Genomic DNA, 15,461 nt, shown 5'->3' on the forward strand with positions numbered 1-15,461 from the left:
TCCTCTTTGTCCATTCTTCAAAACGATTTACGTCTATGATCGCTGAGTCGTTATGATCGAACAAGCGCGGTGTACCGAGCTTTTCTTCTATGGATTCAAATGGCTATTTGATAACGCACGCCTCGCAAATGGCGGTTGAGGAAATTCTATCCAATGAAATTATAATATCCAGTGAAATCAAAATACGACATGAGATAATTAAACGATGTGTATTAATAACCCTGTGTACATGTTTTATAAAGGTAAAATACTCGATTCTTTAATTCGTGACTATTTAACCAAAATCGTATTAGAGAGAGAGATCTCCTTCGGTGGAAGATACAATTGTCAGACATGAAAAAGGCAAACTTATTTATTGAAAGTCAAGGACAAACGGATTGACAGATGGGCCATAAGTGTACATAATTATCGCTGTTCGATTTGTTAACATAACGAGGTATCTGACTGTCCATTAATCTAGCAAACGTTCAGCGTCCACCACTGTCCAGCGATATCCATGAAACACGTTTGCTGTTTTGACCATACCGCAATAGCTCAAATTACGCGTATGTGCATTGTGTCATTCGATAACTGTGAATGCGATACGTCGACAGATGCTCTGAAATCCATACCCGAACTCGAGCTACAAACGGCTCCGCTTTTGCGCATAACGCAATATTGCCGAGAAGTGGAGCGACGGATCGACTAAAATAAAAAAATAAAAAATTACATAGGCGCGAAGAAAAGAGATATCGAAAGGAGGCTTTTATCAGATCGGAACGAGCGTGTTTTCCCAAGCGTGCGTTTCGTTGACACCTCAGGTATTCGTGTCATTCCGACTATTCATAGTTGAGTAATCAAACTTTAACGTCACCGGCGCGAAACGCCCGGCGATATCCGGTCGAAATAGGTTCGATGGAGATTGATCGTCCCGGCCATTTGCGGTTTGCGCTAAGTCGCCCAATCGGATCTATCTACGTCCACTCGTGGCGCAACGCGCGAAATTAGATCTTCGTTCCATTACATCGCGGCGAACAAAAAGAATTCCGCCCAGATGCAACCACATTTGTCACGATTTGCACGAGGTGCGAGAGGCGAATTTTCTCTCAAAATCCTTCCCTGCAGAAATGTCATCGGCACATTTGGGGATAAAATAAGGACGCGGACGGAGATAGATAGGAAAGAAATATTCTATTATTCGCGATAACATCGTCTATTCATCTGTCAACCGTGATTTATCAAAACGCTCTATCCAATCTTAACTTAATCGTGAATTTTAGTAACCGTCACTCTATTTTCGGTTATACAATTTTCATAGCTTGTTATGAAAGATATTAGTAGCATTGTTTTACTGCATTGAGAAGCAGATCTGTGCTTCTCGTCGCAAAAACATGACATCTGTGACATTCTATTTTAATCTCCTTTCATGTAATTTAATGTACATGCAATATTGGATATTCCTTAATTGCTCAAAACGTTCGTGGACAATTATAGCGGGCACATGGATTATTCTCCAAGACTAAAATATAGCAAGAATAGACTCGCGAAAAACTTTCATTTAACTGATGATACGTTACGGTAGGCAATTTTTCAAGATCACACGTGCGTTTCTCAGGTTTTCGTCCTGTAACTCACGCGAATTACCCGCGGGACGGAAACACGGCGGCACGGCTTTACGTGCCGCGATCGATTCGCGGTGGAAACTAATTGCACGCGCGGTTCCGAGAATTCTTTGCGTTAACTGTAGCAATGAGCTTCCACCGCGTCGTAACGATAGCCGGGAAACCCGGGCCAGCTCTCCCGGCACGGGGCTAGACAAGGAGAAAGCGTCGGATTGCGTTCACGTACGTGGCTTTGCTGCTCTGCCCCGCCCGGCCCGTACAAACTGCACTTCGCAGGGTAATCATTTCTCTGAAAGGATCACTGATCCGTGACTTACGTTCGTTCCTGACGTGACGTAACGTAACGTACCGAGTCCCGGTAGTTTCTCTCGACATATTTAAACATGGAAAAATATCAGTTTTCATAATCAACGGAAACGTCACGTCTCCTATGACGGCTCCCTAATTGAGTTTTTCTTATTCAAGATAGAGAAATGTTTCATTATCGTGACGTCTGAATGAATTTTACATTTCCGCGTTCTACATTAAAATATCAGGAATGCGAGTCGCGGGGATTTCAAGTTGAACAAAAGCGATACTCCATTCGACGCTCGTATTTTATATAATAGGGATTATATTTTTGCGATCGAATTTAATTCTCGGACGAATTCGCGGTACTTCGATACTTTAATTCGATTACGGGCGAATGGGGAGATTCCTCGAAGCTCGAGTTTCATTACCCCTCGCGTATGGTCCGTACTTGTGGGATACAGCGGACGAACATACGTGCGTAGGTACCCCATTCAGGCTTACCGCGAGGACGAAGTTAACGGCGCACCGACGCGGTCGGGTTTTCCTTCTTCCTGGAACCTCGACGGCGCTTCCTCCTTTCGAGATGAATAGCCCGGAGGAGGTCGACGGGCGTTACAAGCTCGTTCGTGACGCAGTGTGCCCTACGCGGTGGTTACATTGTATTAACGCGCCCGCCTATTCGTCGTCGGGCCGGATGCCCGCCCGCTAATGTCGCGTAAAAAACGCGCAATAATTCTTGGCAGCTGCCGCAAGCCCCCCGCGCGGTGCGCTATAAGTAAGTGCGGTGCCCACCCACCCTCTCGTTCTTTTCTCGTCCTGGCAGTCGCGCTGCTGCAAATCAGGCCGCCTTAATGGGATTACCGCGGCGCGGCACACCCCCGGTGTAGCGGGAGGGAAAACTACTTCGACGAGCTTTATGATCGAGATTTTCATAAGGGGAGGAGACCCCCGGTTGGCGGCCGGAGGTCAGGGAGGTCGAGTAGGTAGCCGTGCAGGTAGGATATATTTTACTTTCAAGGACGAAAGCATGGAGCGTGCCCCAGGCGCGCTCCCGGAAGTTCGGCCGTGATTTAAGCGGCCGCGCGCCGGCCGTACTTCGAAAGTCGCGGAAACATTTATAAAAAGCGAATAACGCTCTCTCGGCCCGAGAGGCGAGTAACTCGCGCGGTTTATTAAGCGGTGCGCGCCTGCGGTTAAACGGGTATTGTCGCGAAACTAGCCGGTGTTTTTCCGCGGAGATTCGTGTGTTGCATCTCCGATGACGTTTCTCGCGTTTTGATTGCGCTCCTTTGTTACACGAAACGCCGAGCAACAATCCGGGGCGAGAAAATTAATTCCCATTTTGCCGCAAACAATTTTCATTAATGTAAAGTAGTTTAATGCTAATTACGCGTCGGGGTAAAACTTTTACATCGCGCGCCGAGTACGTTTGCGGCTCAAATTCGCTTTAGTGAACAGAACCGACTGTGATTTAGCATGTCGACGTAATTTTAGAATGCATCCTTAATGTCGTTTTAAAAACGTGCAAAAACGACCGAACGTTATCGCGCAAATTGGTCGACTGTCGGAGTATCCGTGGCTCCTAATCGACATCCTGTTGAATTTAACAGAAATTTTCCCCAATTTTCCTCAATTCGCGACAAACGTCGGTCGGTGTGTCCCCGCGCGAGCGAATCCATTTAACTGACGGTTACATACCTCACGTATGAAGGTATGAAGGTACAACACACGAGTGTCGTATAATGAAATCAGCGTTTCGCTTGCGCGCGGCTAAAACGGGCTGACTTAAAATGTAGGGGATTTTGCTAGCACCGCACGCTGAATCCGCCCGAGAATTTTCGGTCGCTTGATTTCGCCATTATGTACCCATGTTAGATTCATGCGCTACCGCCGCGAGATATCGCCGCCTTCATCAGTCACGTGTAAACATTGGTGACAGCTGATTTGCTAATTGGTCCCGTACATCTGAGCCTAGCCTTTGGATATCCGGGCACACAATCGCCATAGAGGCGCTAATGCGGCTGCAAATAGCGTCGGTAAATTGCCAATCCTGGCGATTAATCGAATTTGATTAGATCTTCGCGTGAAACTCGATTATGCTGGCGCGGCCGAAGTCTACTTTTATGACCGATTGCTCGCATACGTTGCAGCGAATTTAGCATCAATCTGTATTTGGTGTAAGGCCCTTTGTACAGATATTGCAAAGTTTTGCAATATTGGGAATTGGTCAATCGACGATGCTCTCGAAAATGTCCGACTACATGCCTCGAGAAATACTCTGCAAATTGTAGCTGTTTGTAATAATAATCTATTTTAATTTATAATCAAGACTCTAGAATGAACGGGTTAAAGTTTAACTATGTTTAACTATCTGCACAGTGCTGCACGTCGGATATTTAACTTAACGTCGCTTGGCGTGGTCGGAAATAATTGCATCAGCGCGTTGCGGTGCCCTCGAGGGGTAAGGCGTGCCCCATTTCGCGACAAAAATAATGGGATTTCGGGCAATAATGCTCTCCATACGGTGTTTATCATATTATTTGCATAAAGCGTGGCCGTGTACGCTTTAAAAACATCAAAATCAAATGGCGCGAGTGACCGGAAGGCATTGTATAATGTTTCTGTTGCGCGCGTTTAATTTACGGTCCAACGAACCCGATTTGCGCGAACGTCAAAGTGAAAAGTTCGAGATCGATCTGACGGGCGCGCATAATTGCGCGAATTTCTCGACCTGGTGCGCGTATCAAGAATTCGCGAGCGCGCGACCGTCATCGTCATCGTATCGAGATTGGGGATTTTCTCTTCTTCGGCTATTACCCCTTGACTGCGGGTTAATCTATCAACGTCAGCCGCGTTATCCGTTGTTACTAACGCTCGGATTCAAGAGCTCGGCCGATATTACGTGGCGAGTGTTATGCAACTTCAGCGGTAACGTAGCACCTGTAAAAATACTGGAATAATTACCGCCGCCGCATAAGCAATAAGAGAATTTTATAATAAAAACATTTTGAGAAGGGCGGTCGGTTTTCGTGAATACTTAGGGGAACGTAGTGTAACCGCATAATGATCTTAATGCTAGATTCAAAATTCACCCCGGGCTGTTCCAAATAATCCGTATTTTCTTATATCCGAGAAACGAGAACTATATTTTCAGAGATGTCACTTTGGAAATTCGCCATTTTATCCCGCACACCGTCGCATTCGAGTTTTGTTTAATTTTAAAACGTATTTATCCGTCGATTTCGATCATTGTTTATTTATATACATGTTCACGACTGGATATAGCAGCGTCGATCACCTTTGTTAATATTAAAACGCGCCGTTAATAAACTCATAGTGGTGCGAAATTGCGGTGTACAAAATGCAATAACTGGTGCACTCAGACTAACAATTTACTTTTTGTTCCTTTCTTATGTTTTTACAGACTAAGCATTAGAATTTGAGAATAATGAGTATATGGCTAGACGATGCTCCGCATACGTTTTGCATGAGACAGTTTAATGTCTCATAAATAAAGGTAATAGTTCATGTTTTTGTACTATAAGAAGTCTCGCTTCATCGAGTTTCTTCCAATAACAAGACACTTTTCGTTAAAAGTTAAAAGTATAGTCTCTCGCCTCGGCCTTCCAATCCGTGACTGCACGGATACAAGAAGTTATTTTTATTAACGTTTGAGCTAATTGAATGCAATTACGTAATTGTGATATTATGGCAAATATATGAAACTTTAATATTTTTCAGCAATATTATTGATAATGTAATTATTTCTTATTTTACGATGGCATTAATGAAAATTATTGCGACAACAGTAACGTGCGTTTCTAAGCATTTGTAGTTACATTTATTTTTCAATTTATTCTTTCATTATTCTGAAAACGGTATTGCAACTCTAGTTTATGTAATTTCGAACATGTTAATACTTTATTTTTATTCTAATTGTAATAAGCAAAAAGAATTCTGGGAAGATAGCTATTACACGAATGATTTTTGTGAGATATTACAGTTTCGCAGTTATTGTGTTGAATTTTTCGTTAATGCAATCAAATCATGTCAAGAATTTATGTTACATTTAATGTTATTTATTATGATGCTTTTAAGAACTCCATAAAAAAGCCAAAAAATCATGCATTTGTAAAGCAGCAGAAGGAAAAGATAAATGGATGATATGACTTCATACGCTTTCGCTCTCTCGTACAATAAATTAAAATCTTAAACACCGCCACGTCACACGATAACGCACGCCATGCATTTTCAACTTATGCAAGCACATTCAGCGCCACACGTCTTGTCGCGTTACATCAGCATCTCGCGAAGGTGTGAAGTGTGTATCGTCGATGTCGTCTACCACCGAAAAGCCCCCAGGCAATTTTATCCCCTCTCGTGTTTGCTGTCGATTTACTTCCGCGGGTTGTCGTCTCGCGAGTCGCTCTTTCTCTCTTCCTTCCCTTCCCCTCTGTCTCACTTTTTTCCCCGAGACGCTGATGCTCGTTTTCGCTGAAAAATGAGCGCTTCTTGCGGCCGCGCGGTCGTTCGTCGAATTGCGAGTCGTAAATTAGCTCGCGCTACCAGACGGACGTCTCGGTGGAAGGGAAAAAAAATACGTTCCGGAGCAGAAATCCATCCCCCTTGGATGGATGCACGCAGGGGAGGGAGCCGTACGGGGGTGAAAGAAATTTGACCCTCTTCGAGCTCGAGCGCGAACGCCGTTTGATCCCTTTCGTTGATCCTTACCGGCGCGGCGCGATGTTCTTGCATCAATCTCCGGTCAAGTTTCGGCGTGCCCTCTCAGCCTCGATCAGTGTCGAACGAGCTGTTGCATAGACGGTTACAAATTTCTCTCGGAGAATTTGTTCCAGGGAAACCGCGCTGTTGCGCTTTATACACGGTGTATGAAGATTCGTCAGTGGTTTTTTATTCATGTTATTACACGGAGAGAATTTTTTACCCTTAAATTCACTACAAACTTGGAACAACTTGGCAACCAAGGAATTTTTAAAATATACAAAAGACATTTTACAAACAACGTGATAAAAATTACCAAGCTGATTGGTAAATTTTGAAAAATTATTGAAATTTCCTAGATATATTTTAGTAAAATTAATCAAACATATTTTACATTTTAATGTAATAGATATTAATATTTTTTATTATGGTAGATATTAATCAGAATAACTCGCATAAAAATCTTGATGGTACATGTTGTTTCACAACTACCATGATTTCAGGGTAAATTTTAAGAGAAAATTCTCTTCGTGTGTACCAATCAACTTTCCGTGAAAAAACCAGGAGTTAGAAAATGCAGGATATTTATGTTCCGAATGGTATATATACTTACACCGCGTAAATTAAGTTAGTAAAAAGAACGTAGGTTGAGAAAATTATCTTTAATAAATAAATAAATAAATATTAAAGTAAATTATTTACATCAACTTCAACAATGTTACTTTCTATTTCGATTTTTCCTTTTAGAGCACGAGGTATGATTCTTATTAAATAGGCCTCAAGTTCATTAGCGCAAATCTTGGTAAGGCAACTCATCGCTCCTGCGTGCAATGAGGGGAAACCTGGTTGCAATTTAATATCGCTAAGAAACTGCATAAATAATGCACTTAAGTATCTCTCTGCTACTTCAAAACGTACGCTGCGATAATGAACTTTCACGATACCCGCGCACAACACGCTGCATTAATAATAACTTCAGCATTGCACTCGAATAAGGCACTTAGGTTCGTCTCGCCGCGTAAGAACTACGCGAAGAACTCTTGTAGTTTCGACGGGCAAGTTTGAGCCAACCAGTAAGTGATTACCGATACGGTACCTGAGGGTTCTCGCTTTAAGGTTCTCTGGAGGATTCCCAGGTATCTATACCTCGCCGGCGCCGGCGGAGAGATTGGAAGTTTAATTCTAACGTGTCGCGTGTATGCGCGGTTTACGTTTACGCGTTTGCGCCGTTATATCGAATGCGCCGTTGTATCCAATGCGCTCAGTTGCGGGCAAACTCTTGAGAAACGCGCGACGCGGAAACGCCGCTGGCGTCAACATTTGGACGGAATCTCAGTTTCTCGGGAATCTCGCCGTTTGTTGCGAGCGAGAGAGATCGGAGGGGACAAACAGTAGCGCTATTGCAATATCTAGCGTAATGTCAGCTTAAATATTTGATTTATCTGAAATCGATACAGGACGGAGGATCTCCAGCTTCTGCGTGCACGAACATTTTGGGAAAACCTTATATCTGTTGAAGCACACATGACTATTTGATAAAGATGCTAGTTTTTTGTTCTTAGTTTTTTTTCATCACGCTGTCGTTATTCATATTTTATTACCTACCTGTGTTTGAATGACTTAAAACGAGTGATTAAAATGTGATTGCGGCTCCTGAATTATTTAATTCATGAATGATGAATTTATTGTGAAGTCGAAGTATAAAAAAAACCTTATAACACCGCGCGCGATCGCAAACTTTATATTTAAATTGATCAATAATACGCTTTCATTTTGCTTGTTACGAATTGTAGCACAATCTGTAAAATCAGTACGTGGAACGAAATTCCATGTTTGTTTTTCATCGTGACATCCTCAAATATTTATTGTTCGCAATAATTAATGTGCAGTCTAATGGGTTTCTAATTTTACACAATCATGATTAATTATTCGTGATTATTCTAAACGTAGTATTGCTTTAATTATTATATGCATATATGTAGAAGTTTATTCTAAAGTGCTACCGGCAATGAAACAAATATATATATATATTGCACAACTGCGATTAAATTGGCTCGTTGTTTAATTAGTTTCATGCCTATATTTCTCAAATTTTTTTGTTCCGCGTGTCGTCAAATGTTACAAAGACGTTCGAGTTCAAAACTCTCGTTACAAAATCTATGACCAAAATGAAGATCGGAGGTCTGGGCCGCCCCATGCCGTAGTTATTTCTCATGCACACAAGTTTCCCGAGAAGCGCGAAAGAGAAATGAGAGAGAGAGAGAAAACGGGAAGCACAGGCGGTGATGTAAATTTTCCATTCGCCGCACCCCTGACCGCCTAGTCCCCGTCTGCAAAATAATTTATGTGTATGCGGCTTTCTTGGGTTTCAGGGGAGCATCCGGCGGCCATGCAGCACGGGAACTCCAGCAACAGCGGCGCGGCCACGAGGACGCTCGCGTTGCTCCTGTTGCTCCTGCACGCCGGCTCCTTCGCAAGGTGACTGGTCGATCACGAGGCGCTGCAGTAAGAGAGTAACGGCCGATAGTTTCACCCAAGCGAGAACGGGGCGACGCGCGACGACGAGAGGGTGATGCGAGAGAGAGAGAGAGAGAGAGGGGCCAGGAGAGGAGGAGGGGAACGGGAGCACCATCCACGCTAACCATCACCTGCCAGACTCTATAAATCAACTCGATCTTCTTTTCGTATAGTGCAATCGGCTCTCGCCGGGGTGGAAAAGTGCGCGGAGAGCCGAAAGAGACGAAAGAGAAGACGATGAGCGGCACCGTTAACAACAACCGCGGCGTAAGAGAGCTTCGCTGGCTTTGCTCTCGCTTCCGGAGCAAGAATCCGGCCGGCCCTGCCCGGCCGGCTCGCGTTTCCTTAAAGTTAAAGCAACACTACTGTGTCCCGCGTGTCCTATGTCTTGCTGCACGACGAGACTTGCGCTACAACAATCGAGAACAACAATCCGTAAATGTGAGACGACGAGCGAATTCGGGGATGTGTAAACTGGACGACGAATTCTCTTTGAGAGTATATGAGCGACATTCCGAAGGACGAACGAATCATTCTAACGCGTTTCGACGAGGACGAATGATTTTCTCTTACGTCAACATTTGCGACAGCGGAATTAGCATTTCTTTTCCCCCCCGGGGCGATCGCGTAGATGTGGAGATTTATTGGCGAACGCAGCTGACTGTCGTGGATCTCGAGAGGTAAGAACCGATGTGTTTTCGTGTCCGGTCAGACTAACCGGCGACCCAGATACGCCGGGCAAAACTACCGCGTGGAATTTCACTCAATTTCTGGTCGCCGGATGCGGTATCGCTTCTTCCCCCGAAGAGAACAAATATTTTGAGGTTCGTCGTACTTATCCTCACTCGCGCAAACTTCCGAGATACCTATATACACGCGCTCTGCGTCATACGAATGTCTCGTAAGCCGCCGGATGTGCACTCCGACTTGCCTGCCTGGAAAACTTTGCGTCACCGGCGTCCAAATGCAATTTTTTTCAATTGCAAATGCGCATATCTCGTACACGTTGCAATCTCATATTTTATATTAGAATATTATTTTTGCTGTTAGGACATTTAGATGCCAAATTTAAAATATTTTAAATTTGACCTATCTCAACGTGCGAAATAATCATTCTATATCTTTGCAAAAGGTAAAATATGCGGCTAATTTTTATCTCTGCGTCATTGAAGGTATGCAACGACGAGAAAAATAAATTGCGCAGATACGAAAAAATGTATTATTGTAAATTGTACGTCACTCTTTCGGGCTACTTACTAAGACCGTAACTTTTCTCGCCGCGGGGGCCTCCAGCGCTCTCTTTCAGTTTGATTCTCACGCGAAAGTTTCGACGAATATAAATATTTCACCTCAAACGTGCCCGCCGCCTACTACGGAACTAGCTAACGGAATCGGCTATGACAATAATCGATTTTCGCCTTTCGCGAAAGACGAAAAAGCCACTGAAGTATCTCTGAATTATGCGGCTCGGGCCGTGCGGAATTCGTAGTTTGGCAAGGGAGGACGACGCCCGCAGTTTCGCCCGGGCCGGGCCGGGCGTCCCATTTGCATCTCAGGACGCCGAATTTACGAGCCCGAGGGTCGTCGATCCTCTCTACGGCCACCGAGACCCGTCGCGCGTATCCGTGTGCGTGTATGATAGACTCGATAAGTTATATAACTAAGCTCGACGTACCGTCGTTCGCGAGAGGGAAATATCGGCGTGGTCGATACAGGGTTGAGCTGATATATATATTTTCTCGCTATTATGCTGACGCGGCGCGTTCAACACGCATATTTAATTAGAGATATTAATTCTACGCGATTATTTTCTTTCACAGCCAAATCAAAACTGCTCGGATTTTACTTTTATGCAGAGACTCATTCGCGCGTATATAATATTAATTTCTCTTTTTAATTCTTCCCGTTAAGAGTATCGTCACAATTTGATCGCTTAATCTGTCATATTTCGCACGTATTAAATATATATCAAATTAATTGCATTCCCATCCGAGATGATCAAAATTATATCACGTCGACGGTCGACTGTGCGGTCGCAGTTAACGCAACCAGCTGACGCGCCCGGAATGTTCTTCGAATAAAGTTCCATTCCAGCGTTCAGTTGCGGCATCCGAGAGCAGCGTCGACCCCGGGAAATATATCGGTCGCGGAAAGTGACGGAAAGTTTATTCCGGAGAAACACGGAAGCTCTCACGGTGGCGCACGATACCGCGGCTACGATTAATTCGATGCTCGTGCTAAGCCCTCGGTGCAGGGATTTCGCTGATTTCGACGCGATAGAAAGCCCCCGGATTTCGAGTTACGACTTCAGGCGCGTCGATTTCAGCTCGCGGATCAGGTATCCGAGACCTACCTGCGTTTCGACGTGTCCTTGAATATATCCTCAATCTGCTTCCACATCGCGCGATTCGATTTCTCGGAATTATCCGCACGTCCGAGTGCGCATCCGGCACGAGATTTTCACCGCGACTAGATAACTGGAAGATATCCCGCGTGGAGCTGGACACATCGAGCTACGTCGTGCTGCTAAGCGGACAGGTTGACGTTGAGTGCGGGGACTACGGAAGCGAGAAAATGGTGTTCCCGGCGACGGGAAAAGCGCGGCGCGGATGACGCGCGCGAGGGACAATGCGCGCGTACTCGCGCGCTCGCTAAGATAACGTTAAGCTTTAAGTAATTAAAGAATCGTATCGTACTGGTCTATCCGTGTATACGTCTTCATAGATCTCCGATCGCGAGTGGGTCGGTCGTGGCGTAGCGAGAGGAATCCGAGGCGCGTATGCAGACGCGATTGCGGCGCGCGACGTGGAACGACGTTGTTGCACAATGCATTACAACTATATTTTCAAAGGATATATGTGTCATTGCTAAATAAGTATGTCAACCGCGAGAAGGACAAAGTTATCGATGATCGGAAAAATCGCGAAAGAGCTCTATTCTGATGATTCGTTTATTTATTGAGATTTCTGGTGGCATTGTTTCTAGCGAACAGCTAGAAAATTATATGTAGTGCTCGTGTTACGAAATGCATTTTATATTTGGATCTGTCGGAAAGTCAAGTCACTGGCCTAGTTTATAGTGTTTACACCAATCTCTTGATACGCGTATCAAATACCTATAGTATATTTGAGCTGAGTAGCAAATAATAAAACTAATTTACTATAAGTTATTTACTATTTAATACGCGTATCAAGTGATCGGTGTAAACTAGGCCAATGTGTAAAAATAAGTACACGTAACTACCAATAATAAGCTCTTCTCTTTTTTGTTATAAATACGTTTTTATTGGTACATTTACATATAACATGCTGTGCAAAGGTTTTGGAGTAATTCTAAAATAACTTAACATCTGTAAGCTTAATTATATAATTCTATTCTATTGTTGGTTTTACTTCTGTTACACATATTTATTTTCGAATTCGAAAATTATCTCATATCAAATTGTAAAATGCGATGGATTTTAAATATTACACAAACGCGAGTGACATGAAAACGGTAGAAACTGAAACAGTAGAAAATAGAAGAAAATTTCCTCGACGGTTCTTATCCGCTTTATCTTTCCGTTCGAGCAGAAACAACTTTTGCGCCGAATATCACCCTTCGATACGCCTCGGATACGCATTATCAGCAGTACGATCGACCCACGAATAGCCGTACTGTACATACCTTCTTGAATGTAACGATAAACGATCGCTGTAACTCTCTTCGGCATGATTAAGAACCACGATGTAATTCTTACTAATTCACACTCTTAGATTGATTGAGTGCTTCATCATCTAAAACGCAGTCGTTACACGAGACTTTCGTCATCAATCAATAGTATCGATGATTGTGGTCTGCTAAAAAAATTCTTGACGCGCTTCAGCGAGTGAACTTTCCCTTAAAAAAAAGTGATCAATGAGAATCTCGGAAAAAAAGGGAAACGTTAATAGAAAACGTAGTATAAATATGTTTGGTTTCCATGATTATCATGCTGAGCAGAATCAATCGATACAGTCGAAATAGACCATCTGAACCACCGAGCGGAATCAGCCATCGAACAAAATTAGGAAACAACTCTCGACAACAAAAATAAAATAAAATTAGCAAAGACGCGGCACAGCCTTTGTAAATAAGAAAAATTCGATTTCCGATCGCGATTATCGTTCACGGTTTGCCTGTGCGAACCCAGGGGTGCACAAAACACGAAACTCTTCACTTTATTCGCCTGCGTTTTTACTCTTTTCTCCCGATACGCAGCACGCGGGGCACCGAGGTGTGAGCATATTAAATATTAATCCCTCCGAGTCGCCGAGGAGTAACTTACTTTCAAACTAAATTACAGGGGGGAAAAAGGTGCGCGCGCCGTGGTAATATTAGGAATTTTGCTGAGCGGCGGAGAGGTCAAATATACTCCGGCGCGGAGCGCGATGAAATTTTGCGCACCCCTGAGTCTAATATCTGGGTGGCGAAGACCGTGAGGTCTCCGTTACGACGAGGAGAAGGCGCGAACGTGGTTGTATGTTCCTGGAGAAGAGTTTCCCGACGAGACGCGTCCTCGACGACGGTCGTTCCGCCGATCGTCGTCGGGCGACGAGAACGAGTTCTGCAAAATCACCACCGCATCTCCCTTTTCCCCCCTCCCTTCTTTTCTCCGCACCTTCATCCATCCATCCATCTATCCCCCGTTACCCCCTGCCCCGTGCTTTTTTATACGTCGAACGAGATCTGTCCTCGTTAGTACTTGTAAATGGCTTTCGCGCACGCGGGTGCCGCTAATCCTGCTTCTGTATATTCCGGAAAGATATATATAAAAACGGGACTCGGACGCGGGCAATGATTAATTGGCTCGCGTCCGAGTCGCAAACGGAAACGAGAACGAACTGGTAGCGAATAAGTTCAACCCGATTGTACGAGATCAATTACTTGTTAGCACACGAGCGATCAGCGAATATGCTCTTAGCGAACACTACTCGAAGGATGTTAAACTATCGAACGTACCATTAATGTATATATAAACGAGCAGTACCGATTTACCGTTTATGTTGGATCCAATTGTACCAGAATTCCTAAGACAATTAAAGGAGAAGAAATAACGATTATTTGTGGGAGACATACGGATGAGGATTTTTATTCCACTCCGCCAGCTCTACAGCTGGCTGCGACGCACGCGCGTCCATTTTTTTCCAGTTTAAAAATCCGCACGAAAGAAATTGGGTCGCTTATCTGCATAATGTTTCGCCTCGACAACCGTCACATTTTTAATTAAACGATCAGATATTTGATTGAATCTATTTTAAGATCCAGCCCGCTCTGCGTGGATAAAGTGGAAATTGATAAGTTGTTATCGAACTTGGTTAATCTCGAAGAGACTCTGCGCGAAAACTGAAAATGCCAAGTACTTTGTTTCGTTTTTATCGTGCTTTGTTTCATTCAATTACTTATACTTCGTGCAGATATCACTATTATTTTTCAGTAGTGAAAGATGACAGCCATATTCTGGCGCGCGTATCTCAACGAAAATGCGTCACTGTCCTGAAACATCGAACGCATTTCAATTCCATCCTTCGTCCCAGTTATCTGTCTCCTTTTCCCGCAGTTTCCCGAATCGCGGAGAAATTCCTAGCAGTCGATACTCAGCGCGTAAGAAGAAGCATCGATAAAGACAACGGCAACGGAGCGGCCCAGCGTTTTCGTCGCCTGCTCATCGCTGCACCCGGAGCTGAGGTCCGTTTCGCCGACGGGTAAGTACCTTGGTCCTTTGTCTACGGACGTGTACTATCGACGTGATATACGGGTGTCATTTGCATCCCGGGAGTCAGCCTCGATACAGCGACAGTGTCGATAAACAGCGCCCTGAGTAACTGCGTAAATGCGTCTTCCTATGCGCGTACCCCGATAGGGAACGTTCGGGCATTCAGCTGCGCGCGGTCGATGAATACATAACACGCTCGGCCATTCCTCATATCTTACTATACTTAGCGGCACTTAAGCGGATATCCCGCAACCTGCGGAGGCCGGTTGCGAAGGAGTGCTGGGCCGACCGGCCGGCCGGCCGGCCGGTTGCCAACAGGAATAATTTCGACGTAAGCCCTTGAGTCCGGATGGGGCGCGACCAGATTAGAATCGATCTAGGTCAGTACGTGGACACGCTCGAGGAACAACGGGCAAATATGATTTCGCCCGACGTTAATCCGTTTAGCGTCCGAGTCCGTAAAATCAATCGCGATTTGCCATGAATTTCGTAACGTCTGCATGCAAGTGAGAACTTGCCCGATGCCCTTATCGAGTGTATTGGCGGTTTTATGAAAGCCCCGCGGCTTTTGGCCGACTGATCGAGAGATTGAATAA

At 44.4% G+C, this 15,461-nt stretch overlaps 1 protein-coding gene across 2 annotated transcripts in view; it reads left to right on the forward strand.

Annotated features, from left to right (window-relative positions):
* Positions 1–14,212, forward strand: part of LOC139818687 (opioid-binding protein/cell adhesion molecule homolog) — a 96,659-nt gene extending 82,447 nt beyond the window's left edge. For both annotated transcript variants that reach the window (XM_071787508.1, XM_071787509.1), the window contains exon 7: positions 8,987–14,212. In XM_071787508.1, coding sequence (XP_071643609.1) covers positions 8,987–9,131 — 145 coding nt within the window. In that variant the 3' untranslated portion in view covers positions 9,132–14,212. The remainder of the gene's footprint in view (positions 1–8,986) is intronic.
* Positions 14,213–15,461: the final 1,249 nt, after the last annotated feature.

Source organism: Temnothorax longispinosus, chromosome 9 (genome assembly GCF_030848805.1).
Source record: "Temnothorax longispinosus isolate EJ_2023e chromosome 9, Tlon_JGU_v1, whole genome shotgun sequence".
Taxonomy (NCBI): Eukaryota; Metazoa; Arthropoda; class Insecta; order Hymenoptera; family Formicidae; genus Temnothorax; species Temnothorax longispinosus.